General features: G+C 38.7%; 1 protein-coding gene across 5 annotated transcripts in view; it reads right to left on the reverse strand.

Moving 5' to 3' along the window:
* The window catches only part of RPS6KC1 (ribosomal protein S6 kinase C1), a 90,766-nt gene that overhangs the window by 11,336 nt on the left and 53,657 nt on the right, over nt 1-25,773 (reverse strand). For all 5 annotated transcript variants that reach the window (XM_059828226.1, XM_059828239.1, XM_059828234.1 and 2 more), the window contains 4 exons: nt 18,295-18,342; nt 16,573-16,705; nt 6,133-7,710; nt 5,772-5,861 (listed from right to left, as the gene is read on the reverse strand). In XM_059828226.1, the coding sequence (XP_059684209.1) occupies nt 5,772-5,861; nt 6,133-7,710; nt 16,573-16,705; nt 18,295-18,342 (1,849 nt within the window). The remainder of the gene's footprint in view (nt 1-5,771; nt 5,862-6,132; nt 7,711-16,572; nt 16,706-18,294; nt 18,343-25,773) is intronic.

Raw genomic sequence — 25,773 nt, forward strand, 5'->3', positions numbered from 1 at the left:
AATCTACCACAGTTATTTTGCTTCTTAAACAATCTACTCAAATTAAATTACTATAATACAGAATAGCACATTTAATGAGTGCCTGCAAACTCCTACTGAAAAACACATACACAAATAATATGCAGGTTTTCCAGCATCAAATATCTATTTGGTAAACACAGGCAAACAATTTTTTCCTTATTCAGTAAATAAAAATTATAGCATACAGGCTAATAATAGCAACCTAGCAATTTTTATTTTCATGCCATATGTTTTAGCTTATCAGCAGCACTTTGCATCTGTATTTTCAATTGTCTAAGAGCAGAAGTGACATCTTCATTTGAGAGTACAAAAATCAGGTTGCACATTGAAACATTTTAGTCTTTTTTGGAACAAAATCCTTTACCCATAAAGCCTTCTTTTTGCTTAGGTTTTGCATTGCGTACAATTAGTAACACGTTAGATAAAACCAAATATACCATATATTTATGTGCGGGCTTCTGTGAAGGCTAGTTTGTGTAAATAAGGCTTGGTTATAGCATACAGCTTATGAAAGCATCAGAATAATATGATGCATTACTGATGGCCAGTTTCCTACTTACATTTTCTATGAAGCTAAGTTCCTTTGGCTTTATGATCTCAACAAGCAAGTCTCCAGTTTTTAATAAATACAGTCCGGTGAAAACTCATTGTTTGGACAAGAAAGAAAAAAGACTACAGAAGCAGCCCAGTTCTGAAATCTCGTCCTCCGAAAATACTACAAGGATGCGACAGAACACATCCCCGCTGCTGGAACAAGAACTCGGAGAGTGGAAATAAAACATCTCATTCACACATCATATTTACACAAGATGTTTGACCGGCAAGCCGCTTCTACAACATAAAACTTCACAGGTTAGACTGAAAAAGTACCTAAAAGATTTCTATTTATGAGTAAATCCTCAACTTAATCTGTTGTAGTTGAAGACAGTCTTGACTAGGCTGTGGCTGTAGACAATTTCATCTTTCTCACGGGTATTAAGCATGCCATGAAGGGGCTTTTTTAAAAAAGCTACCTATTTGATTTTTAAAAATCATGACTATCAAGAATAGAATTATTACTCCATTTAAACGGTAATAAGTCTTTATATTTAAGATCACAAAGTTGGCAAAACCGACACTTAAGTAACAGAAGGTGATCATTTGCATTTCAAAATTCATCTATCTTGCTTTTCCCTCAATTAGACCAAAACATGTTGATTCACAGGTTTGTACGTGTGTTTGTTTCTTTTTTAAACTTATTTATAGAGCAGAATAATGGCCCCCCTGCTAGGCTGGCATTTGCTCAAGTTTCTGTCCATGTAAATTGGATCTGTTACTGGAATTTTCCCCCCTTCAGAATACCAAGGCACATTAACCAAGAGATAAAGAGATACATTGCTGATACTATCAGCCACCAGGCAGGTGGATAATGCGAGGGATTTTTTGTTAGTTTTTGTGGGGTTTTTTGGACAAATATGTGATAAGAGTTCTCAGGGGGCATGGAGAGCAAAGGGCTGTTTAAACAGAAGTGAATCATTCTCATCTGATCCGCTAATAAATTTGTATTCAGACATCAGCTGCTTAGCACACTTTAAAACATTCAGAAAACAAGAATTACTATAGAGAAGAGGAAAGTTAAAGAAAAAAAAACACATAAACCTCACATTAGTCACCTTAATCATATTAATGCAGCAGAAAGTCTCAGTTACAAGTGCTTAATTTCTTCTTTAAAAGCAAATACGTTATTCTTGGCCAAAACCCCCACAGTTTTACTTAAAGTGGTGTTGAGTTTATAGGGGATGATTTATAATCCATCGTTTCCCTTGTGGGTTAGAGAAACAACATTTGACTTATCATAGGTGAACAGCAAAGATTTAGTTTGGCCATTAATCAAAGTATAGCACAGGCGTTACTTTTAAGCATCTGCAGATAGCTTTGTTGTTGCAGTAGTTGGTTCAGCATGAACTTTTTTTTAATTGAGTAAAACTGTGCAGGAGTAAAGAGAGTTATCCAGCTTTACCAACAGATTCAACGGCACTATAACACACCACGACTCTGAGCTTGCGAGTACAATTCTTGATACGCAAATCATTACAAATAAACTGCATCTTCCAGCTCCAGTTCTTCTGCGAAGTTAGGCAAATTAGAGCCAGCAAGTGCAACAGCAAAATCCATTAATGGTACAATGCCACCTGCCGCCAATAGTGGAGAAGTGCCACTTCTTGCAACAAATTTAGCCCTGCTTTTAATTTATGCACGATATAAAATGACAATTGCTATTTCATACAAAACTAATTATATTGCTAGCAGGGAATGGAATGCAGCTTTTTAAACCATCTCTTCCCTCATCTTTTTGACACTTCTCCATTTATAATATTTACATTTGTTCTATCATTTTATATATACACTGCATAATCTCTTTTCTACATACGCAGTCACACTGCTGCTCCGCTTTTTGTAGAGTAAGAAGAGCTGAGCAAGTCCTTGATATTCACCATGGCAAGGATCTGATCACTGTTTCTGTACCAATGTTACCTTGCTTTGCTTTAATACAAGGTTACAACCTGGGGTACTGAAAGCCTCAAACACAAAATAATAGAACCTGCAAGCAAGTTCCACGTAGTTGGACCTCTATTCTCCCCTGGGTCTGAAAAGCTTCAACATTAATACATTATTATCCCTAGCCCCTCCAGGAATTATATTCTGATGTATAAATTGTAGAATTTAGACTTCATGTTTTCCTTCAACCAATAAAGCAACTTAAAATTTAAATATGTCCTCAGGCACTTTACTGCTAAGCACTTTATAACTCGTGCTGTAAAAGTGTAACACCTGAAACCCTACCAATTAAAAAGATAAAATTGTCCCAAATACAGTTTTACATATTTCACATAACTCTGCAATACAATTTCCTGTCAATTTTAAATTGAAGATATCCTGCAATCTGTTTAAATTTCACATTCATCCTCTCCTTTTTCTGCCTCCAAAACTTGCTCCTCAAAAATCAGTGTAGAAAAAGAACTGCATCCCAAGACTTATCATCTGTTCTCAGCCTCCAACACCAGACCCTAAAAGACAGTGTTTTGATGAAGACATCTTCCCTTTCTTGCATACTTTTAACGAGTGCATTTAAATAACAAAATGTTGGAATCACGTAACATACAAGTTATCATATACAAATCCTATTCTATCCCAAACTCTGATGAAAACACACACCAAGCTAAACACATGGAGACATAATTTTACAAGCCAAGTTTCACTGCATCCTTCAGTTAGGAGAGAAAAGGAGAGGGAAGGCTGAATACCCAGAGGTAGGGCAACACAGCACACAATACTGGAAATGCCAGGAAAATTCAAAGCAAGATAAAGACTCACTTTGAGTCACATTATTTAGTCACTTATCATATTATGATAAGAAATCATAAGACCTGACGAAATTTTGTGAAGATCACTTGTTCACCTCTACAAAACAGCAGCCCTTCCTTCAGCAGGAAAAAAAGCAAGCTGTGAGCAACATTTATGATCAGTTTTAAAAAGCAACTTAATGAAAGAATTAATTTGCCAATTTCTCTTAGTGTACTGAACTGAAGCACAAATATAATTTCAAAATCCCTATTCCAAGAAGCAGCTTGAGGAGCAATACTATCATGATAAAGGGGAGACATAGGTTCCAAGGACAAGGTACACGCCTTGAAATGAAAATTATCATCCAAATAAGGGGGGGGTCCTGCAACATCGGAGCCTAAAGAAATCCCACTAACATGATTATTTTTTTAATAGTGCTCAAAAGTTCTACAGCAAGATTTACCAGCTGCAGTAGCCCTAAGCAAGCTGCTTTGGACTCAGCTATATCCCATTACTGAAGGTACAGGTATTAAATCATTGCTCAGAATAGAATGACACTTGGCTCCAAAATATATTTTGTACTGCTAAGTTATGCCAAATATTACTCTCCTATGCAAAAATTAGCATGAAATAGCTACATTAAAATAAGAGTACACTTTGCAGAGATAACATTAAGATCAAGAAATATGAAAGGTAAGAATCACAGAGCAGTATCAATTGAACCATCTTGCACATATCTAATATTTGCATTGGCAAGTCTTCATCTTGTAGCTCGCCAGTTACAGACACACAAAGCAAACTGCAGCTTGGGCTAGGGCAGAGGGGGTGGAGAGGAGAGGGCAACTTAACCAAGAAAAGCCTGGATGGATACCACACCTGTGCTGTGAGGTGGAAATAATGATGGTGCTGAAAACTTTATTCTTGCATTTGGGGACTTCTAAATATTATTTCAACTGCTCCCTAAACACTTAATTACTACAGGAGTTGGCTGGTTGGGGCTTAGGGGGCAAAAAAAAGCCTCTCTTTGGATCCTCATTAAAATACAGAAAAATTAAGCTTTGACTTTCACAGCTCATTAATGATGACAGGGTGGGAAAAGGCTGCACTTCCATCTTTGCTACTACTCAACTAGGGAGCACTTTGTACGAGGCTGGGTTAGGGAGGCAGGAAAACGCCTTTCTAACAGGACGCCATGCACGTTGGCAACCAGGACACGTTTCTATTTAACAACCACAAGAATTCCTGGGATTCCCCAGTTTTCTTGTTCTTGAGTTAAAGTGGGGTAAGGGTAGAACACAGGTGTTGGGTTTGCTTTGATAAGTAAAAAGAACTCTTTTCTGTAATACCTGCCCTTTTGACTTGCACCTGAATAGAAAAGATTTTATTTATCTCAAGAGGCTGGCATTCAAATTTTTTTTGAGATCCTACCACCTTTTTTATTCACAGAGAGCAGTTCCTTACTGTATTTCAGTTGTGGGACTAAGTCACAGAATAAACACCTGATGCCAAACTAAGTTCAGAACTTCCATTGCTGCTAACTCTTATTCTAAATTTTTCTGAGCACATTTGCAGACTCTGAGCTTGAGGACTACCTGCATGCCAAGCCGCAATGCCTAGCCAGACCACGCACTCAGCAGAAAGAGCATGTTGGCATTTCAGATTCAGAACAAAAAAAGAGAAACTGAAAATCTGAATAGTCTCCCAGTAGTCATTTCAACTCTAAAAGTAGTTAAGCTAGCTATGAAATTTTTAAAATATGAAGTTTTAAGTAAAACACCTGATTTTTCACTGTCACTACCATTTGACCACTATATTAGCAGAAAATAAATTGGAAAAAGGAAAAGAGGGAAGGCTCAGCTTCAAGTGCCATCCTTGCTTTAAAAACCCAAGAGATACTGATTTTATCACCCTCATGATTGATGAAAGCAGTTCTAAGAAAAGAGTTCTCTAAACTATTTCAAAGCCCACTGTAGCTCATCAAAAATGTCAGAGGCATCTCTGAGCCTATCAGGGTTGTATTTTTTAAACTGCTATGGGTTTTTTTCCCCCATGTTCTTTGCATGTATAAATTTTTGTATTTAAGACTTAGTGTCATCTTTTCAGTCTGCCTTTTTCCTTATTTGCTCTTTTCAGTTATCAAGATGTACTCACACATAGCAAATATCTGCAAGAAAACAAAACATTCCTTAAATTTGTTTAAACAAGACATTCAATACAATTACACTTTATGGAAATTATCTAACAAATACCACCACAGTTCAACAATAAAGCAGTTATGAGCCCTTGAGCTTTTTAAGACATTCAGGAAAAAGCAAAGAAAATTCAAATATTGCATTATGTCAAGCTCTATGCTACAGAGGCTCCGTGAGAAAATGAAAGCTGCTAATCTACTTTCCAAGTGAAACATTGTAGGTGATTGCTCTAACCTGGGGCACAGTACATTCTCTCTATGGCATCGTTGTCACAGGAATCTTCAACCTCCCTCCACCTGCTAAAATACGTTAGCTGAATGTGTCCTAAAAACAAAACGACAGGAGAAATCAAAACATTTTTCCCTTCCATTTTCTGCAGAAGTGAACTGTAATTACTCCTTTTGTAGCTAAAAACAGTATCATTAAGAATAATGGCATCATTAAGTACTAGAAGCTATTACTGGGGGTGAATTTGCTGCACTGATAATGAAGCTCTAGACAGGAAATGAAGATACTAATTACAAGATAAAACGCCTACTCAGTTAATTGGAAGCAACAGCGAATAAAAAGAAATGCATTTGCAAAAGTTCCTGACCTCTATCATTCAATAAGATGTTGTTTGGGTTCAAATCGCGGCACACAATTCCTTCTCTATGTAAAGCATCAAGGGCTACAACCATTTCAGCTGCCCATCTTTGAATGCAATCCTCTGGGATAGAAAACCTGGAGGTTATCGCTAATCTTTCGTCGAGGTCCTGAAAAATTTGATGTATTTCCTTCTCCCCTGCTACGACTATTTTGTCTTCCCTCTTTGGTACTGTCTTTTTACTTTCAGCTGCTGGTAACAAAGCCGAGTCTGTTTCTTCTTTCCCAACATCTTCAGTTTGATCGGAAAACAGCAACACTGCTTCATTTCTTAACATGTCTCCTTCCAAGCTAACATCTTGAGCACCTGAGAGCGAGTTGGAAACAAATAAACTTTCTTCTTTGCTTGTCATGTTTAAGGAGCAGGCTCCAAGCCCTTGAAACAGAGCCCCATCTTCTGAACTACCTACCTCTCGGTCAGATGTAAAGAGCAACCCAAGAGCTCCCTGAGTGACACCACTTTGTCCATTTGCTTCCTTGCGGGAAGGATCACCCACTTCCAGCGCCACATGATTTGGCTCTTGATCAAATGCTTTGCATGGCTCTGCAGAATTATTTAATTGTAAGACATCAGGTGTTTCCAATAACTTTACTTCCAACATGTCCCTATCAGTTTTTGTAAACTTCGTTGGCCTTGACACTGCTGCCTCTTCTGTTTCATCAGACATACCCGGTAAGTTTATTAGGAGATCAGGCCTTCCTTCATCAACGCTGTTTACATCATCAAAAGCAGCATCCTTAAAGGAGATAACTGGCACAGAGTCATTTGAACCCCTGCTTATGGTGTCATGAGCTATCATACCCATTTTGCTCTCTAGGGCATCGAAGCTTCTGTCATGATCTGGGACAGAAAACAACAGCTTCAAAGGCTCTGATTTCAGGTTATATAATTTTTCTCCAAAATCAAGGCCCAGGATCTCACTAGTGCTGTCTTTGCTGTCTATCCTGAAGAGTTCCATGGGGCTGCTCTTTGATTTAGTTAATGAGTCCAATATCCTAGTAGGGCTAGCTATTTCCGACTCAGTATCATCAATGAAAAGCTTCCGTTCCTGAGATGCAATCTGAGTGGTGAAGCTATCACTGCCAACAACACTGCATTTCTGTAAGCAACTTCTCTTTTCGGTATTTAGACCTTCACTCTCCAGTTTAACAACCGGTTCCTCATTTAGAGAGCCAGAATCCATTTTTTCTTGCCCGTATTCATTGCATAATGTTAAATAACTAGTAGTGCACTCTTCTTCTGAGCTGGATCCCGAGTCCATCCACTTCGAACTCTCTTGGCCATCTTCCTGGTTGCTGCTGTCATCCTGAGAGCTCAGCGTTAGGCTGGTCTTCAGTGGGGCCACCTTCAGCATGCTCTCCCCGTAGCTGTCTCTGGAATCAGTGCTGCTACCAATTTCTTTAGGACTAGGTGTCGGCTGCTCCAGGTAAATTTTAGTTGAACTGGCTGTTCTGGGTTCAGGAATTTCAAAGCTCTCTTCAGGACTTCTGTTTAAGAACTTACTGATGTAAGACCACAGTTTTCCTCCTGCAAGAAAAGGGGGGCGGGGAAATGTCTTAATTTCACTCAAAACAGAATCGGTTTCATTATGAAACAGGAAATTGCCCTCATTGTCACAATACACTACATACTTATGCCCACAGAGCAAGTTGGATCTGCTACCTCAGGAGGAAATAATTACAGGGACCACAACTTGCTTTTCAAGCAGATTTGTATTAATACATTAAATATTTAAAGAGCCACATCTGAGATTAAGCTTCTTTTTTTCTTTTTTTTTAAACTTCAGTAAAGTCTCATTTCAGAGTCTGTCTCAAGTTGCATGGTGGTGACTACTCTCCATCTGCTGTCTGAAAAACAAGCAAAAACTAGGGAAGATCAAATGGTTTAGTGCCCATCACCAGTTCTGCCTGTACTGAATACTTCTGTATCACAGCTCCAAGCTCATGAGCAACATTAGGGGAGATGGACTAAAAACTAATTAGCAAGTTCAGTAAGGGGAAGGAAATTACCTCATATTAGCAGGATATTTTAAGGATCTGTTTCTCTCTTTGAAGAAGTGGGTTTTGTTAGTTAAATATGGATGTATTTGTCCCTTTAACTTCAGAACTCAAGAGAGTTTTTTATGCCTTGCTGCATTACATAAGGATTTATCAATACTCTACATTACATTGGCACACCAGTTCCTTCACATCAAAGACTAAGAAAGTTACAGCTCCAAAAATAACAGTTTCAGTTAAAAAATACAAAATAGGACTCATGTTTCCAAATATTGTACGTATAAAAAAGCTTACAGATTACAAAACATAATTTGCACAAAACAAATCAAGAAGTTACTGCATCTCTTGCACATGCCACAGAATTTGGCTTAACTCTAGAAAGCCACCTTTGATAACTTATGGAAAAATGCAAAGTCGAGACATTTCAACTTAAAAGATTGTACAGAAATTCTGGAAAATGTATGAGTTCTAACAAAATCTTTGTAGAAGAAAAAAATAAGTATCCAGCCCACTGGGCATCTGCAAAGTTTTGACTGATTTTGTTTTGTTTTCTCTCTTTTTTTTTTACTTATTTGGATAAGTTTTGTATTTTTCCAAAATACAGTCTTTAATAGCTATTTTTAAACACTCTCCATATCAGGCAAAATTCCTTTAAAAAGTACAATAAAAGAAGAAAGTATTTTTCATTGCCTAGGAACAGGTTTTCTATATTCCCAGGTATATCAAAAATAACTTATCAAAGGCAGAAAAACCTTGATACTTTAAAAATTAATTTGAATAATATAATGTGGAGTTTTCTTGCCCTCCATCCCCCTGGCTAAGACAAGACTTGGTTTTGAAGGGGAAAAAAAAAAATCTCACTGGTTGTGGTGAAACTAAGCATATTAAAAATACTAAGAGGGAATTCAAACAGCTTGAGTCCAATGGTAAAAATGACAATTTAGATCTCTTAATCCACATGGTTTCTGCCATAAGCCACAAGCGGACTTCGTAGGTCAGAATGACCCTTGCCACCTTCTAGAAGACGATGAAAAAGGATCCCAGGTAAACGAACAGGAGCAAATGGAAGCAATGCTCATAGAGAAGGGAACAAGAACTGCTATAGTGACCACTATATTGCATAAGCACTTTAAACACTTACCCAAAGATGCATTCAAAATACAGACAAGCGTGCCATGCCACAGTAGCAAGACATGGCTCATCAGTCACTGCCAGCAGAGCAGCAGCCCTCAGCCCACTGAAGCAGGCTGTCCCCCTGGGCAGTGACTGACTCTGAGCTTGCCTGGACACAAGCGACCTGCCGCCCTGCATCGATGAGACCAAAGGCCCTGGTCCTGCCAGAAGTGCCTGACGAGCAGGACCTTGCATGCGTGAGAAGCAGTCAGTCCATGCAGACTCTTAAGATGAAACCGCTTGCCTTAAATATGATGCGTTACATAGCTGTTCAGCAGGGCAAAGGCAGAGCCAGAGCACTGCCGTGCCTTCTGAGCCCCGCAGCTTGCATAGGACTTCAGAATTACTGGGTTTAAACTGACTTGGTAAAAATAAAAGTTGTTCATGCCATAATCACCACTAATTCTTTTTCTAATATTACATTTTTACATTTATTCATGCTTTTGCTATGGAATGGCAGGGAGAGAAAACAACAGAAAAGAGGAGAAAAAGAATGAGAACATACATATTTTTCTACGTGTGTGAAAGACTTTCTCCTCTTTTCCACACTTTCATCCATGACAAAAGAAGCAACACAAAAGTTTAACTTTACCCCAAGATTCTGATGGAACAATATTTTTATAACAATTAATTTTCTTAAAAATTTCAATTAAATTACTTTAAGTAAACAGTGCTTGCAAAATAACCTTGCCCAGTTTATTAACTAGGCATGAAAATATTCTGGGTTGTTTCATACCAAACAATAAAATCTCATTTGACAACCACGCCCCTGCTGCATTTAATAAAACACAAAATCTCCCCACCCCACCTGCATCATATTAATTAGTGCAAGAAATGCTAAATATTTCCATCTTCATATTACTAGTGTTTATTATCTGTGCTTCACAAATTTCTTATGAAAACACAAATCTCAGGTTTCAAAGGGTGTTCACAGAACATGACCCACGAAGACCCACATTACATTTTTGCAGCTTTGGACAGTGCGTGGCACAACAGCACCTCAGCCTCCAGGCATGGCTTTAATGCAAGGATTAGCACCATCCTTCCTCGGGTGGAAGTAGTAAGAAAAGGTCTTTCTAATGGAGGCCTGGGTTGAGCTTTGACCCAGGGATGCAGAAAGCTCAAAACCTTATTTCTGTGATCTATTGTCACGGTTTTTTCCTGTGTCATTACTGGACACCAGGTGTGCTTTTCCATGTGACACCTGAACGGCCCTCACTGACCTAGATGTTTTGTACCCCTATATTAAGGTAGGAAGGGGCTGGGCTGCCCAGCAGTATGAAAAGTGCAAGAATTATCCTGGCACAACTTAGCTTTTCACCTATAGACAGGTCAAGCTGCTCTCAGGACAACTCCTGTCTTCTGCTACCTCCACCTCACTTCATGCAAGATTTCATGCAGCCTCCACTAGATTTTGGCCTCTACTCAAAGTCTTAGTGTAACTTAAGAAATAAGGAGACCCAAGAGGGATTAAGGAAGTAAAACAAATGTGTTGAGATCAATCCTCCAAAACCCCACAGAAAAAAATCACTGGAAAACTCAAGAGGTTCAGGCTATGTTTTTAAAAATGTTCTATTTCAAATGCTTTCAGCAAACCTAAAATTTGCAAAAGACAAAAAAAATTTCTTTATCCTTACAGTATTCAGGAATTCACCACTGTCCACCTGTGAAAACAGACAGAAGGGCAACAATGACTCATTTTCTCTTTGTAAATGTATTATCTTACCTTTTTAAAAAAGAAGTTGCTCATTAATAATCATTCGGACTTAGAAATCACAGTGGAAATTACTACTTACTGCAACTCCAATTTAGAGTTAAATGCAAGTAAATACAAAAAAATTATTATGTCCAAGTATGTTTACATACAAATATTTCAATACTGGCCTCCTGGTCAAGTGGAAATACGTAAATAAATGCTATTCAATAATTGTGTTCTATAGTGAAAAACAACAATTTTATTCCTTTCTGAAAGTGTCCAATCCAGGGTCAAACAAGAGTGATATTTGTATCTGGGTATATAATTATGCCTTTATGAATGACATACTAATAATCTTTCCCCCTCTCCCCATGTGTTGTGTAAGATCAAGAAAACCCATTAGCAAGCCATGCTAATATAGTATCAGGAATCTATAAAAACTAAAATTACAGAAATCAATCCAAACAAGTAAGCTTCAGTCATTGTCAAATAGTCTAACATACTAAATAACTATAAAAGCTACCATTTTAAGCTAAAGTTTATTAGTGTTTAATACAATTTCAGAAGTACAGTATTAACATAACTAATTATTAAGATTATTTTCTGCTACCATGCACTGACTCTACAAACAGTCCAGCTCAGCTCACTCTTTCTGGTTTTATTAGCACATGAAAATCACCAAGCTCTACATTCTTCTGCAGTTATTCAATATAAAATTACTTATTAGAATTGCCTTACTTAACCACATTTCCAGCACTCTGGAGGTTATACCTCTGCTTTGAGAGGAAGAATCTAAAAAGTTAGTGTCCAAAATAATCAACAGGAAATTTCAGCATAAAGTGACCAAGTGATGAAGCTGGCTAGGAATCTTAGTTCCACAATATTTTTATATTCTTTCAAACGTTTCTGCAGTTTTTTGTTATTAATAGCGCTTGACGCAGGAACATGAAAGAGAAGAAGATACAGACACTATAGATAAAACGAAACCTAACAGATCAGCAAATTTAGTCTCCTAAACATGTGTTTGTTCTAGCTGACAAGAAAAATTCATGACCTGTTGGATTCTTCCTCAGCCAGTGCTCAGACACTTACCATTTCAGCTTCACGTCCTGAAAGACTGGCTGACTAAGGAGACATATTCCAAAATAAATCAATGGCTTTTGCTAGCTTGGCCCATGAGTTTACTCTGAAGGATGATATACTCCAATTCCTGCAGAACTGGAATGCAGCTAAGAATGCAGTAATCACTGTATTTAGGAAATCCCAAACAAAGTCTAAGTGAACAATCCAGGCTTCCAAATAATTGTGATCAGATAGGGAAGAAAAACAGAGTACTGAGACATCTGCTTGAATTATTCTCCAAAAGCGAGCCCAACTCTCTACATTACTGCATAACTCATGCACCTCAGGCAAATTAATACTCTTCCTTGCTGGAACAAGAACAACCTTATGGTTTTCTTAGAATCACTGTCCTCCTTTCAATAAATACACGTCTACTGGTAAATTTCATCATGTTAATATACAACGACTACATAAAATTATGCTTGTACAGTTTCTACGCCAAAAGGGAACCAGACATGTAGGCACCACCGTGATACAACAATAATGTTTCACAGCATCCCAATGGCAGCCACAGTAGGGTTGCAGCGTACACATGAATTGGAAGCTAATCTCCAACATGACAGTAGTTACAAACACCAGAGTGTTATATACATGGCTGCTCCCACTGCTGCTGGTGAATCTCTGCTACAAAGTTTGCTAGTTTAGGCAAAGCTCCCACTTCCCGGTGCACTTTGAGCAAAAGCTATTATTTCAAAGCAGTCTCCTGAAAAAGTCACTTGCCAAGGACCATATCACCTCTCCTACATTTTCTGATCACAGTTCAATCTTTACAGCTAGTACTATCTCCTTTCCTAACGACAAATCCTCAGCTTTGCAAGCCAAAATGCTACCACCTTGTTGTCTATCAATTCCTGCGTGCAGCAAGCCTCTTCAGCATGAAGTTTCTTGAGTGCTCTCCAGATTGATAGGAACTCCAGCTTGTTTACGCTTAAAGAGATTTGACAGCTTCTAACAGCCACTTAAACTTTGATGTCCCATGGAAGCCCCCCAGCCTATTTTTGAAGCATCTGTTTCTAAAATTTCTGGAGTTAGTATTGCCAAGAAGAAGCGAGGCCTTATTAACATCAGATTGGCTCTCTACCACACTAGAATTTGCCAAGTGCTTTCCAACAAAGCTACAAGATAACTTTATGGACTTTCATGCTTCTGAGACACCCTTGAAGCCTCCAACTGTGACCATGAGAAAAGCCTGTAAGAGAACCCAAGACTTCACTCATCAATTCTGAGCATGCAATGGCATCGTGATTTCCAAAACATAAAAAGTCTTAATCTTGAGCAAGAGCCTGGGGTCAAGCTTTCAGAATTCCAAACAAAACCCAATAGTGCTGCACTTAATACACCTAAAATTTACTATGAACAGGAAATTGCAAGCTGCTTAGCAAATACATAATATCTGTACATAACATTAAAACCTCCTCTGAATTTGCTATAACTCAAGCCATTGCCCACTTAAATAGTTTACTCTTGAACTTTCCAATGGTGCAGGTAACATACCTAACATAATACATCACCACAAAGTAATATAGTTATAAATTTGACTGGCAGTATCTTCTTTCCTATTGGAACAGAACTACTTGCAGTATGAATGCTAAGACCACTCACGAAGTTGCAGAATAAAATTTCAGAGACTATCACTTAAAAAGCATTGTCCTAGAAATTTCTATCCTTTCCCAAAATAAACTATGAGTACCTTTATTTTTATTTGGTCTGAGATGGATGAAATTTTAAGACAGCTTTATCTATAGGGATTCCAAAGCTTGAAAGTGAAGTCTTTCTCCTGAATCACTTTCCAGCATCAGTCTCCTGGAACAGGGTGACATGCAGAGGCCATGCAAAGGCAACAAAAAATTATTGCCCCAGTTAGGTAATTGGGATTAGGCCCTACACCTGCAATATAGGGAGGGGGGGGGGTTAATGCATTCTCAGGCAATTTACTCATGACTTTGTACTTCAGCTATCCCTCTTTAGAACAGAATATATCACTCCTTTTCTTATCACTTTGCCTGTTCTGAGCCCAGTCAGTGAGTTCATGAAGGCAGGTGACTACCCTTAAAGAAATTGATCTTGTTAATTCCCTGGAAATCAGGGAAAAGTCCTTATACCACTCCATAATTTTTGAATGGTTTGCGAACAAGGATAGAGATGAATCCATTCCCAAACTACTTGCTGCTTTATCAGAAAATGAGGGAAAACCCTATGCAGTTTGTAACTTATACCCACAAGCATCCAAGTCAAGCGATCCCATGTATTATGCATTACCAACAACAGCCCTCACCCACACTGAAATTCCTTCTGGTCCCCGCAGCTCTCCCCTTCCTCCCCAGCACAGCCTGCCAGTCCTCCATCCTCTCTCTGCAATGCTCCCCAGTTCTTCCTATGCTCCCTACCCCCTGTTCCCCTTCAGAGCTCTCCCTGTAGAAAGCACTCATATCTCGTCAGCACCTCCTCTCCCAGCTCTACCTCAAAATAACCCATCTCCCTCCCATGTTTCCTACTTGCATGGATTTGACCCACAGCTGGGAGAAAGGCAACATGAGCTGTGGCTGCCCCCAAGTATGTGTTTGCTGCCTGGCCAGCCAAAATGAAGATGCTTGACAGACACCACCTTCACTGTTGGCAGATCAAACAAATGGCATGGGGTGCTGCACAAGGCTGTGTGTTGCACAAACCTGATTTAGAAGGGACTTAGTAAATTAAGAATCCTTCCCCCATAGAACTCAAAACATGTCACAGATGATGTTGGTAAGAGCAAGACATTCAGGCCAAGCACATTTCACTGGACTTGTGATCATGTCAAAGATAAAAAGGAATGACTCTCTCCTGGTCAAGGACAACACTCCATTCATCCCGAACTTTAAGCTGAGGTTTCTGTTCTTAAATGAAACAGCTCTGATCATGCAATGTCTTGACTTCTTCACTGTTGTCACAATAAAATTATCGCTTCCAGGAGATCATCTTTGTCAACTGGTCACATTAATCTTTCCTTAATTTTTTTTTTTTCTCTCCATCTACCACTACTCCCCCCAAATTCCACTACTTCTTCACCCAGTTTTCCATCTGTCTTGAGAAGGAACGTTCTTCCTGAAGAGAAAAGCAAAAGTGTAGGTCTTCAGAAACTGCAGAAATATTAGGAACAGGGGTTTTTTTAAATTATTATTTTATCCTGTCTCTAATCCTTTTGATTATGCTAGCCTTAAGGGCAGTTGATATCTGACAAGAGTTTTTTTATTTGTTTTGGGGTTTGTTTGGGGTTTTTTTTTAAATATTATTTCTCCAAACAAAATGTACCAGCTTATGTGGAGATTACAGTTCAGGGTGAGAGTCTCCAAGTTATTCTGCTGAATTACACACACCTCAAGAAAAGTAGCATTGTACAAAGCAGCACTGTAAAGCCTCAAGATCACCATCAGACAGTTCTGTAATGTGAGGCTTTTCTTCATGCATCACTGTTCATGGCAAAATTAAGTCACACACAGCAGAAACAGTCATTCAATGTTGTAAAGTTAAAGTTAACTGGCTTCACGTGACAAATTGTTCATGAAAAAGCCAAAATCTAAGTTATTAGGTAAAAAAGAGATAATATTCAATGTAATAAAATTATCTTCTCTATCAGTTAGCTTAGTTCCTTCACATCACCCATTCTGACTGAATTGTTAACATTTCCTAAAAAGAGAACGATTAGCAATCCCAAAATTTGTATTCTGCACTCATTCTAAACAAATATGGGTAATTACATTTAGGGAATATTTAAATCCAGGTGTTAGATGAAAAAAATCAAAATGTAATTATTTTGTGCCACCTGTTCCCTGTACATTTAACAGGAATTTTATAAATAGTTTGAAGGCACAACTCTGTGGTTCTGCTTTGAACTCCTGTGTGATGCCACTAGCTATTTTCTTAAAAATCCAGATCAGAATAACTATGCGATATTAACCAATAGGCAAATGTTCATGTTTTTTAGCAGAGAATTATTGAATTCTTGTGTAAATACTTGTCATTTTAACTATAAGATGCTAAAAAGATATACTAGCCAAAGTTTACAAAAGTAGCCAAAGACTTTATCTCTGAGAGATGACTGTAAATACTGCAGATAGTTGTTGCAGTCAAAGCATTCACTCTCCTGTAGAAAATAAACAGTTGGAAGCTTTCAATATTGCTACAATTCAAGTAACCCATCAGGATTTGAGGCCATTTGAAACAGGGATCAGATCCACCACAGAATGAGGGGGAAAAAGGGGGAGGGACAGAGGATGGGCGTGGGGTGTCTTACATGACATCTCTTAGGCACACTAAAATATTTTAATTAGATGTATAAGAGATTAATTTGACAATGAAATGTTCCATTGATTAAAACTTAAACCTTTGACTCTTTTCAACAATATACTTAAACAAGAGACAAACCTTCTGCATGCTGTAACACGAGAAAGACAGACTCCTCGGAGATGATGTACTTGTGCAGACACACCATGTTGGGCACACAGCGGGGGATGATGGTCGTTCTGCTCCTGCTGTACTCACTACTTTTCCTTAGACCCTGACAGAGAACAAAAAGGTCAGTTGTACCCTCAGTTGCCTTTGGAGCCTGCTGTGCTCTGTGTTTATCAACCAAACTAATCTATCCGAGTTACTCTGGGCTTCAGAGAAACCACTCATCTGCTGCTCTATGCCCCTCGGTCCCCCGAGGCTGTGCTGATGGCATCTGGCGCATTTCCAGAGAACAGAAGATGGCACAAAGCTGCCATTAAAATCAATTACATGGGTCAATGTTTTTATTAGAATCTCTCTCAAACTAAGTCATCAGGATGACACTCAGTTATTTCCCTGTGACCTTTTTTTAAAATTTCATTTTTGTGTGTGACCAAAAGACACTATTAAAAAAATTCAATTCAAGTTCTAAAGACAAAAGAATGCCTTAGCCTTACAGGTAATCCTCACATTTCCATTGTACTTTACTAAAGACAACAACCACCACAACAAAAAGGAAAGGAAAGGATTAGTCTCCTTGAGAGGTAATGATTTTTGGGAGGTAGCACAGAGATGAAGTTGCCAGAAGTTAAAAAATTGATGTGGGAGGGAGAAAGGGAGAGAAGAGAGAAAGAGAAAAAAAATTATGTCAATAGTGTGACCTATTACAATATTGATAAACATAAGTAGTTAAATGGGAAGTTCAATGTTACCCTATCTACCAGTAGATAAAGTAAGGTTCTAATATACAATATTCACAAATAACCCTTTCTGAGCAACAAACAGGTTTTCTGTACCCTGCACATACTAAAGACAAACAACTTCAAAGGCCAGAAATACAAAGTTAAGGCAGGGTTGTAAGCCAGACCTGAAGCGAAGTTACAAAATGTTGACAACTAATTAGAGCTCCATGTTTGGGACACGGTTTTTCAGCCCTTCCTCCCATCAGCAGTGGAACTGATGTCAAAGGGAACCTGAAATAATGGCCACAATAACAATACTCATACTAAACTAGCATCACAGATGTTCCGAGCATATTGGGATCTTGATCTGAGCACTTTCTGAAACACAGAAGATTAATGTGAAAAATTTTATTCTGACCAATTAACTCTTCGTTAATTCAATCGGTTAGTAATATTAAACTCAGATTTCACAGCCGATTGATGTAAAACACAGGAAAGCAATTTTGAATAAGACCAGTCGTCCATTTCATCCAGAATCCACTTTGGCCAATATCAGATTCTTCAGCTAAAGGAAAACCAAACACAAATTGTTGTGAATGTACTTGGGCTAAGGAGAATTTTCACCTTCACCAGCAGCCTGCACATGTCCTGAGCCACCAGGGCTTTACAGATGTTTTAAGCAGACACTGAAACTGTGATTCTTTACCAAAGCCTGCTAAGTTGTTGGCCTCAATAACCAGTGGCAACTCAAGTGAGTAAACCAACACATCTGAGCACTAGAGATGTTAAGAGAAAGGACGGGAAAGCAACTGAATATCAACAAAAAGAATTCCAGTGCACTTCATAGGGATATATGTATTAACATAACGCTGTATCGCAGAGATAACTCTATACATTAGATGCAAATTTATCTTTGTGTGGTGGTATAATTTAGGAGGCCAAGCTGTTTAGAGGAGTAATAACAGACTTTACTCACCTTCAGAATAAAAGTCTGCTGTGTTCTAGTGTCCATTACAAGCAAAACCTAAGCAAAAAGTATTCAGAGAAATATTTAAGATTCACTGAGCAAGTTAACAAAACACAGTTCTTAAATCTACTGTTGAATACTCTTACAAAGGAAGTGATATAAGTAATGATTAAAAAAAATTAAATCCCTGCAGTATACATTTGATAACCAGTCTTTTTTTAGGAAACAAATATGACTGAGGATATATATCTCTAGACAACTACCAGAATGTCACCTGATTCCCAATCAGCTACCTTAAAGAATGAATCCTAACTTGGTAACAGAAATAACCAGTACTTTATAATTACAGCTATAATCTAGCAGAACCCAATTTATAGAAAAGCAATGGTAGCAACACAAAGAAGCACAAAAATTGACCTTGACATAGCATTACCTTCCTATGTCACTTCACTTGAATCCTCACCGTACCTACCTTCCTTCGCCACCACCCTTCCTACACATCAAATGTGTTGCCTACCAGTGGGTTACCAGAGGGGGTTTTTGTGTTGGGTTTTTTTTTGGTTTTTTTTTTTTTTTTTGCGGGATGGCTACATACCTGCCTTCCAGGAAGCTAAATTAAAAGCTGGCCACACGCACGTCCAGGCCAAAAAAAATGTTTTATCAACTGTATAGTCACTGCTGACTCATTCCTCCGCTGCCATTTTTGTTTTGCAGCACTCATAAGCCACAACAGAAATGGTTGCAAGGAAGTTCCTTTGTGCTTCTGTAAACTAGTATTAAGGTAACAATAAAAAAAAGAGGATTTATTTAGGGAGAAAAGAGTGAGTAGGTTCACTGCAGAGAGAACACCCACAGGTGCAGAGAGCATCTCTGTTAGGAGTGCATCACCTCTACTGAAAGCACTTTAAACACAGCACAGCAATGAGAGAAGTACTAAATAACAACTACTCTCTTAGCAAGCTCCATTTATTTATGTGTTGAAAGCAAAACAAACAAAAATATATATTTGTGTATATATATATTTGGGAAACTGCATCTTTAGGGAGCTGGAACCCTCCGCATCTCTGTCTTCAAATCACCCTGCTCAGGAATTAATTGTTTTCAAACTAAGAACACAGACGTACTTGAAAAGCACCAGCTGCAAGACAGCCACAGGAGCAGCACAAGCACAAGCCCAACCTCCTCTAGGAACAAGAACACGAGTGTGCACTCACTATTTATAATAGACATTGTAAACTTCCAGTATAAATATTCACATACAGTTATACCAAAATATTTAGGCTGCAAAAAATCAAACAGCTCAAGGACCACAAATGCCAGCACTGGGGTTACCAAACTTTGAGTTCAACAGACAAGATGCAGCAACTCCAAGTCAATAGACAAGATGCAGTGAAGACCAAGTCAGCTTGCATCAAACAAGACTTCTTGCAGAGGAATGACGTGTCAGGAGTAACATGGTGTTGGATTCATCAGGTGACAGGAGAAGGACAACACAGCACACTGTCTCCCTTATCTCCCTGCTATGTGGGGCAGTGATGCAGTCGTGCCCTGATATCTCTGAAAGGGTGAAGTCTACCAGGTTGACATGCTGACTTTCCTCACGCTAAGGGAACTGCAGAAACAGCCGTCCCGTGCAGTGCCCGCAGCGAGGTGAGGTGGAGATGTGCAAAAGGCCCAGGCAGCTGGGCCAGCTGGGGAGGTCTCAGGGCAGGGTTGTGCTGGCTTCCCCCAAGCAGTGGCTGCAGTAAAGCAATCTTTGTTCTTTGGGATGGCCGCATTCAAAACACTGCCCTCCATCTTTCCCCATCGCACCACTGAGTGTCTCAAGCAAGAAGAGGAGAATAAGAGTTTTTTCTAATCATTTCTCTCTCATCAAATTTCACCAAAAGAAATAAAGTGACAGACACCTCTCCATCTCAAAGACCTCCTCTTTTACTAGGGTTGCACCCAATTTTAAAAGCTGTTCTATATCTTCGGGGCGGGATCAATAGAAGTTGGTGTTACTGAGATTTTTTGGCAAAGGAATGACACACTGTTTCCATGTCAAGGGCATCGTAAGGAAATGCAAATGTTCCCAGGCCACTGAGTTTGCCGAACAACTTTTCAGGACTCTTTCCTGGGGCTTCCAGAAACAGTGGAAACCAGCTGAATAAACAACAACTGTAAAACTGATTTTGTTACCCTTGCTTAACCAAAAGGTATAAAATTAAAATTAAAAAAAAAACCAGACAAACAATAAAGAAAACCAAAAGAACAAGAGAAAAATAAAAGCGACTGTACAAGAGGTGCCAAAAGAAGATAAAAATGGTTCAGAAACAACTATGTGTTTACAGTCTCTTTCCTTCTTCCTCTCCCAAGTTTGTTTGTAACTAGACGCTGTTCACATTGAGGTAATAAATACGAGAACATATGTGATTTTTTTTTTTAAATGTGCCCTTTGACTGTCAATATCTCCCAAACAGGTGTTGGCTAAATGATTATAAATTGGCCTCTGGATACACCTCTTCAACTGAGCCGTACAGGACTGGCGATAATATAATTAGACCTAAAAACATCAGGCTGGTGAATGCTTTCCATCTGTTTGGCAATAATGTTTAGTTAACAATAGTCTTTAAAAGAAGCACCTTCAACTTCAGTTCTTAAAGTTATTTATAGGGCCATTCTTAACACACCAGCACTCTTGCTAACAAGAGCTTTAGCCACTTGGAAATTATTAGCCATACGGCTGTATATGAAAAGGAATGGCAGCATTTAACATCTGTATCTCTCCAGATTTACAAGCATCAACCTCATTTAAAGTCATTTCTTAATGAACAGTTCCACGGTCTGTATTAATATTATAGTTGCATGCACAAAGATCATAAGGAGCCAAACATTTTTTTAATACCAACAGTAGGCCAATCAGTAATGAAGCTGTCAGCATAAAGGACAGAATAATAGCTTCTTTAACCCTCAAACAGGATTTGTTCATTTGTAGAGTAGAAGACACCAATTTAAAAACTGCTCATGGGTTTGCTCACCTTTATAAAGACAAAAATCTAATTTGGTACTAATTTGATACAATTGTCTTTCCAATAAAAGGCTCCTAAAGCTATCTTTTATTCCATGATAAAACAACTGCTATAACTAAAAGTGTCATGAAATAATTACCTTTGATAGCATACCTTATTGCACAAATACAATTAATGTATTCCTCCCTTTCATTTTTCACACTTGCTTATCAGCACTGTATTAGCATATGGTGTAACAGAACGGATTACTGAGCCCTCGCCCTATAAGACGACATATAGAATGACTACCACTAACACAAATAAAGTAGATAACGCATCCCTTTAGGGCTAACTTCATCTGTTGTTACATTACAACACCAAAATAAAAGTAGCAGCTACAGTTTTATAATTGTAATAACAACAAATAATATATGTGTGCCTTTGAGGTTAACTACCTAGATAGACTAACCAGTCTTACTAACCAGCTTCTTTTTCCTTCCCATCAAGCATCATACCTTCCCCCAGTAATGACCATCTACAGCTCCACTTCATTTCACGGAAAATTATTTATTTGCTGATTCAATACCGACCTTTCTGCAAGACTGTTTACCTCAAAAGGGACTCCAAGAAGCCCAGGAAGAGCCATAAAAGTAGCTTTAGAAATTCACCTCGTGATGCTCCATTTGGCCCTGGCAGACTGCAGACTTTACATGGGCGCACCAAACCAAAAACCTGCTTCAAGGGGAGGCAGCCTGCATGCATATTACAAAAAAGGTCGTTTAACCAGATTCACCCAAATGATTAAAGGACTACACGAATGAATAAATCACTACCAGAAAACTGACATTTCAGGAAGGGATAAGACCAGGAAAGAGAAGGTCACAAGTATATTTGCTTGACTTTTTATCACACATCCAGAGCAGAGAAAAGGTGAGCAGCTCTTGGATGCGTTACCAGGCTGCTGCAGAAGTGCATAACAGTAAGTCTGCCATTGACCCTGTCATGGTTTAAGCTGGAAATGTCATGATGTAACCCCAGCCGGCAACTAAGCACCACACAGCCACTCACTCACTCCCCCCCGGTGGGATGGGGGAGAGAATCGGAAGAGTAAAAGTGAGAAAATTCGTGGGTTGAGATAAAGACAGCTTAATAGGTAAAAGCAAAAGCTGCATGTGCAAGCAAAGCAAAACAAGGAATTCATTCACTACTTCCCATCGTTCAGCCATCTCCAGGAAAGCAGGGTTCCATCACGTCTAATGGCTACTTGTGAAGACAAGTATTACAAGACAAGTAAGACAAATTAACTCCATGCCAGCCAAAACCAGGACAGACCCAAATGCCAACTTATTCTCCTCACCTTATGCTTTACAGATCATTTCTAGATAGTAGTGCTACCCCAACAAGTCTTCCCTGTTTGCATTCCTTCACACTTCTCTCCCATTGCAAAAGGGAGTGCTTCAGTAATTCTTTTTCTAAGATTTCTTTTTAAAATGCAAAGTGACAAGTCTCCACCCTAATGGCATGATGGGACAAAACAGGATTCCACATAGCATTCCCTACGGCATAATTCTCTTCTCCAGAGCAAACCACAGAGATGCTCGCATTAGACTAGGCTGCTCCTAGTTCACATAAGCTGAATGAACCTGTTTCACTGATGATGACTACTATGTAACCTGTAATATTTAGTATCTCCTAACAATGAGCTGTTGGCTGTAATATTCAGCATCCTGTCTCAGAGGGGAGGGAGAAGAATGCACAGCAGGGCATTCCTGGGCACTGAGCAACTAGACTGTGACACAAAAGGAGACAAGGCAAAATCCTATTTGTAATACTAATGTACGAACAGAGTCAAGGTCTACATATCATGCTGGCTTTTACAGCACTGTTGCTTGCTCATTCTTTCCCTATATTTCTGCATTGATGACAACCTCGACGTGGCCAAAAACACTGACAGGCAAATAGCAATTGACACAAATAAATATATAATGTAAGTGTCTTCAGCAGCACAGACATCCCTATTTTGTACAAGCACTTGAGTTCTCAGGCACATCCCAAAAAACAAGTGAACGCAGCAGCACTGCATGGCAGCATCTCAATAAAGTGGCAGATAGCAATACCCCTCCTTGATGCCAAACAGGATTTTCTACGTGTGACTTTTATTTTTTTTCCTAAGTCAAGGGTTAATTCTGATGCTGACAGCAGCTACTTAAAAAAATTAGCTTCTTAGATTTGATTTACAGTGTATCCAGCAGCTTAGTGGAAAATAAATTAAATTCAATTCAATATAGTAGGTACAATTAATTGGAGAAAAATAAAATAAAACCTGCCTGGTAAATAACCATAGCCTAGCTTTAAGAAAACAGTTAATTTTAGGATCCTTTAAATGCACAGAAATTAGCAAATGTTTCAGTATGCTAATTTTTTTTAATTAAAAGATATTTCTGCAGTAAAAGCTCTTTCATATGCACTACTGATTCTTCATCAAACGTTAAGTTTCCAACTTAACACCAGTATAGCCGGTGGCAGCCTGAAGGTTTACCATCTGCTGCCACCCAAAGTCACGGTGGCCACCTTCAGAACATATGCATCAAAGCCCTGAGATAAGAGAGTGAAGGAATACTGCAGAAGTCAGCATAAGGGGAATCACAAACCCAGAGGCAGGCAAGAGGCAAGTCACCAGGAAAAAAGAACGTGGTGAACCATTAGTCACCCTACCGATCACCCAACCAAGGTCGCTGGGGACAACACCAGAAGATCTAAGGACTGCTCTAAACGCACTGCTCTCCTGCAGGTGGCTTTAACATAAATGCTGTCCTCCATCACACTGCAGACCTTTGCTTCCCCAGTCCTCCTTTCTTTTCTGGGCTTTTTCCCCTCCCTTCCTCCCCACCCAGCATCTAATACCGATTTTTTTCCAGTCTCCACACTTTCAGGACATGGCACAGGCCTGTGCTTTTTATTTACTTGAACAGGTTTTAACACTGATCAAAATAAACACCTTGAAACACATTTGCTTACAAAAATGTGGCTTTAAGTTCACTAACACGGGTTGAAAAACAGCTCGTGCCTGATCAAAGAAAATGGAATAGGATGTCTTTGTGCCATACCAGATACCAGAAAGGTTTTGAAGACACACCAGAGCGAAGGGATTACTTTAAAACCATCTCCATTTTGTTATTAAATTGCTGTTCTACACTGAAAAGACATCATGTAATAATGTCACCAGTGGGCCATTTATTAATTCTGGTCCTTATCTCCTAAACAAACACACTCTTATCATAGGATAGATTCTCTAGCAAAAGTTCTATAAACTCACAGATGTATCAGATGATCACCTAGGATTCTTCTCCTTGCATTTACCTCACCAGTTGGAAAATCCCGTTACAGGTCGTGACAGACAACCAGGAATGAGTCGAGTTGGTCACCTGAGCCTAGCATGAGTATTTGGGACTGCAAGAAAACCTTAGCAAGGGCTGGCACACAGCTGGGTGCCGCACTCAGGGCACAGCTGTGCTGGCTGTCAAGGCTACCGGGATTAAAAGATCTATTTAACACAGATTTATTCTCGTCACTTTTCAGATTACGCCACCCGGACTCTCGCTCGTCTCCCTCTGTCGTTATAAAAAGAGATTACATTTGGCTAATATGTATGAAAAATGCGATTATTGCTTATCCTTGTACCTGTGCAATATGAATTATCTTCAGTTTGCAATTATTCCTCCTTTCAAACCATTATTCTAAGGAACTTACAGCTCATATATTCTATGACTTGCAATAATAGTGTACTTAAAAGACAAACAGTGCAGCTTTAAATAATGCAAATGCTAAGAAAGCAGCATATATTCAAATCTGAATTTTTAAATACTTTTAGTTGGTTGGTAACATAGAGGAAAGTCCACGTTCTTAGAGCAAACTAAAAACTGGCCAATAAATGACAAATGGTGAAATACTAACCTTGAAAATATATCCAGCAGGTTTTATGAGACAATACAGTTTACAATATGAAATGCCACTCAGCATCACAGAGTAATTGCCTAGCATCAATTACATACTAAGCAACTTAGTAATAGTTAGGAAGACAAACTTAAATAATTTTGGTTTAAAAGATAATATCTCTATAAATTATTTCTTTCTGGAGGCCAGAACATGCATATAGTTCAGCCTGCACTGGAATATTCAATAATTTAATTTCTATTTTATAAAGGGAAGGGCAAAATCTGCGTTACTTTACCCAATCTTAGGACCATTCTATGTCAGATGAAACAAAACATTCACTAAAGTCAAAAGAAATTTTAGCGAGACAAACAAGAAAGAAGCTAGAGAGAGACTAAGGGTTATAACAACAAAACAATCAGAAAAGTTCAGACTGGTATAAATGGAAACACTTCAGGAAAACAAGTGGGAGGTGTTTAAGGGCAGGGAAGGCGGCACAGCACTCTTTCTAGCTGGGAGAGAGATCACATTTTAAAGTTGAGCAAGCTTTGTTACTTGGGGCTTG

This window comes from Gavia stellata, chromosome 2 (assembly GCF_030936135.1).
Source record: "Gavia stellata isolate bGavSte3 chromosome 2, bGavSte3.hap2, whole genome shotgun sequence".
Lineage (NCBI taxonomy): Eukaryota > Metazoa > Chordata > Aves > Gaviiformes > Gaviidae > Gavia > Gavia stellata.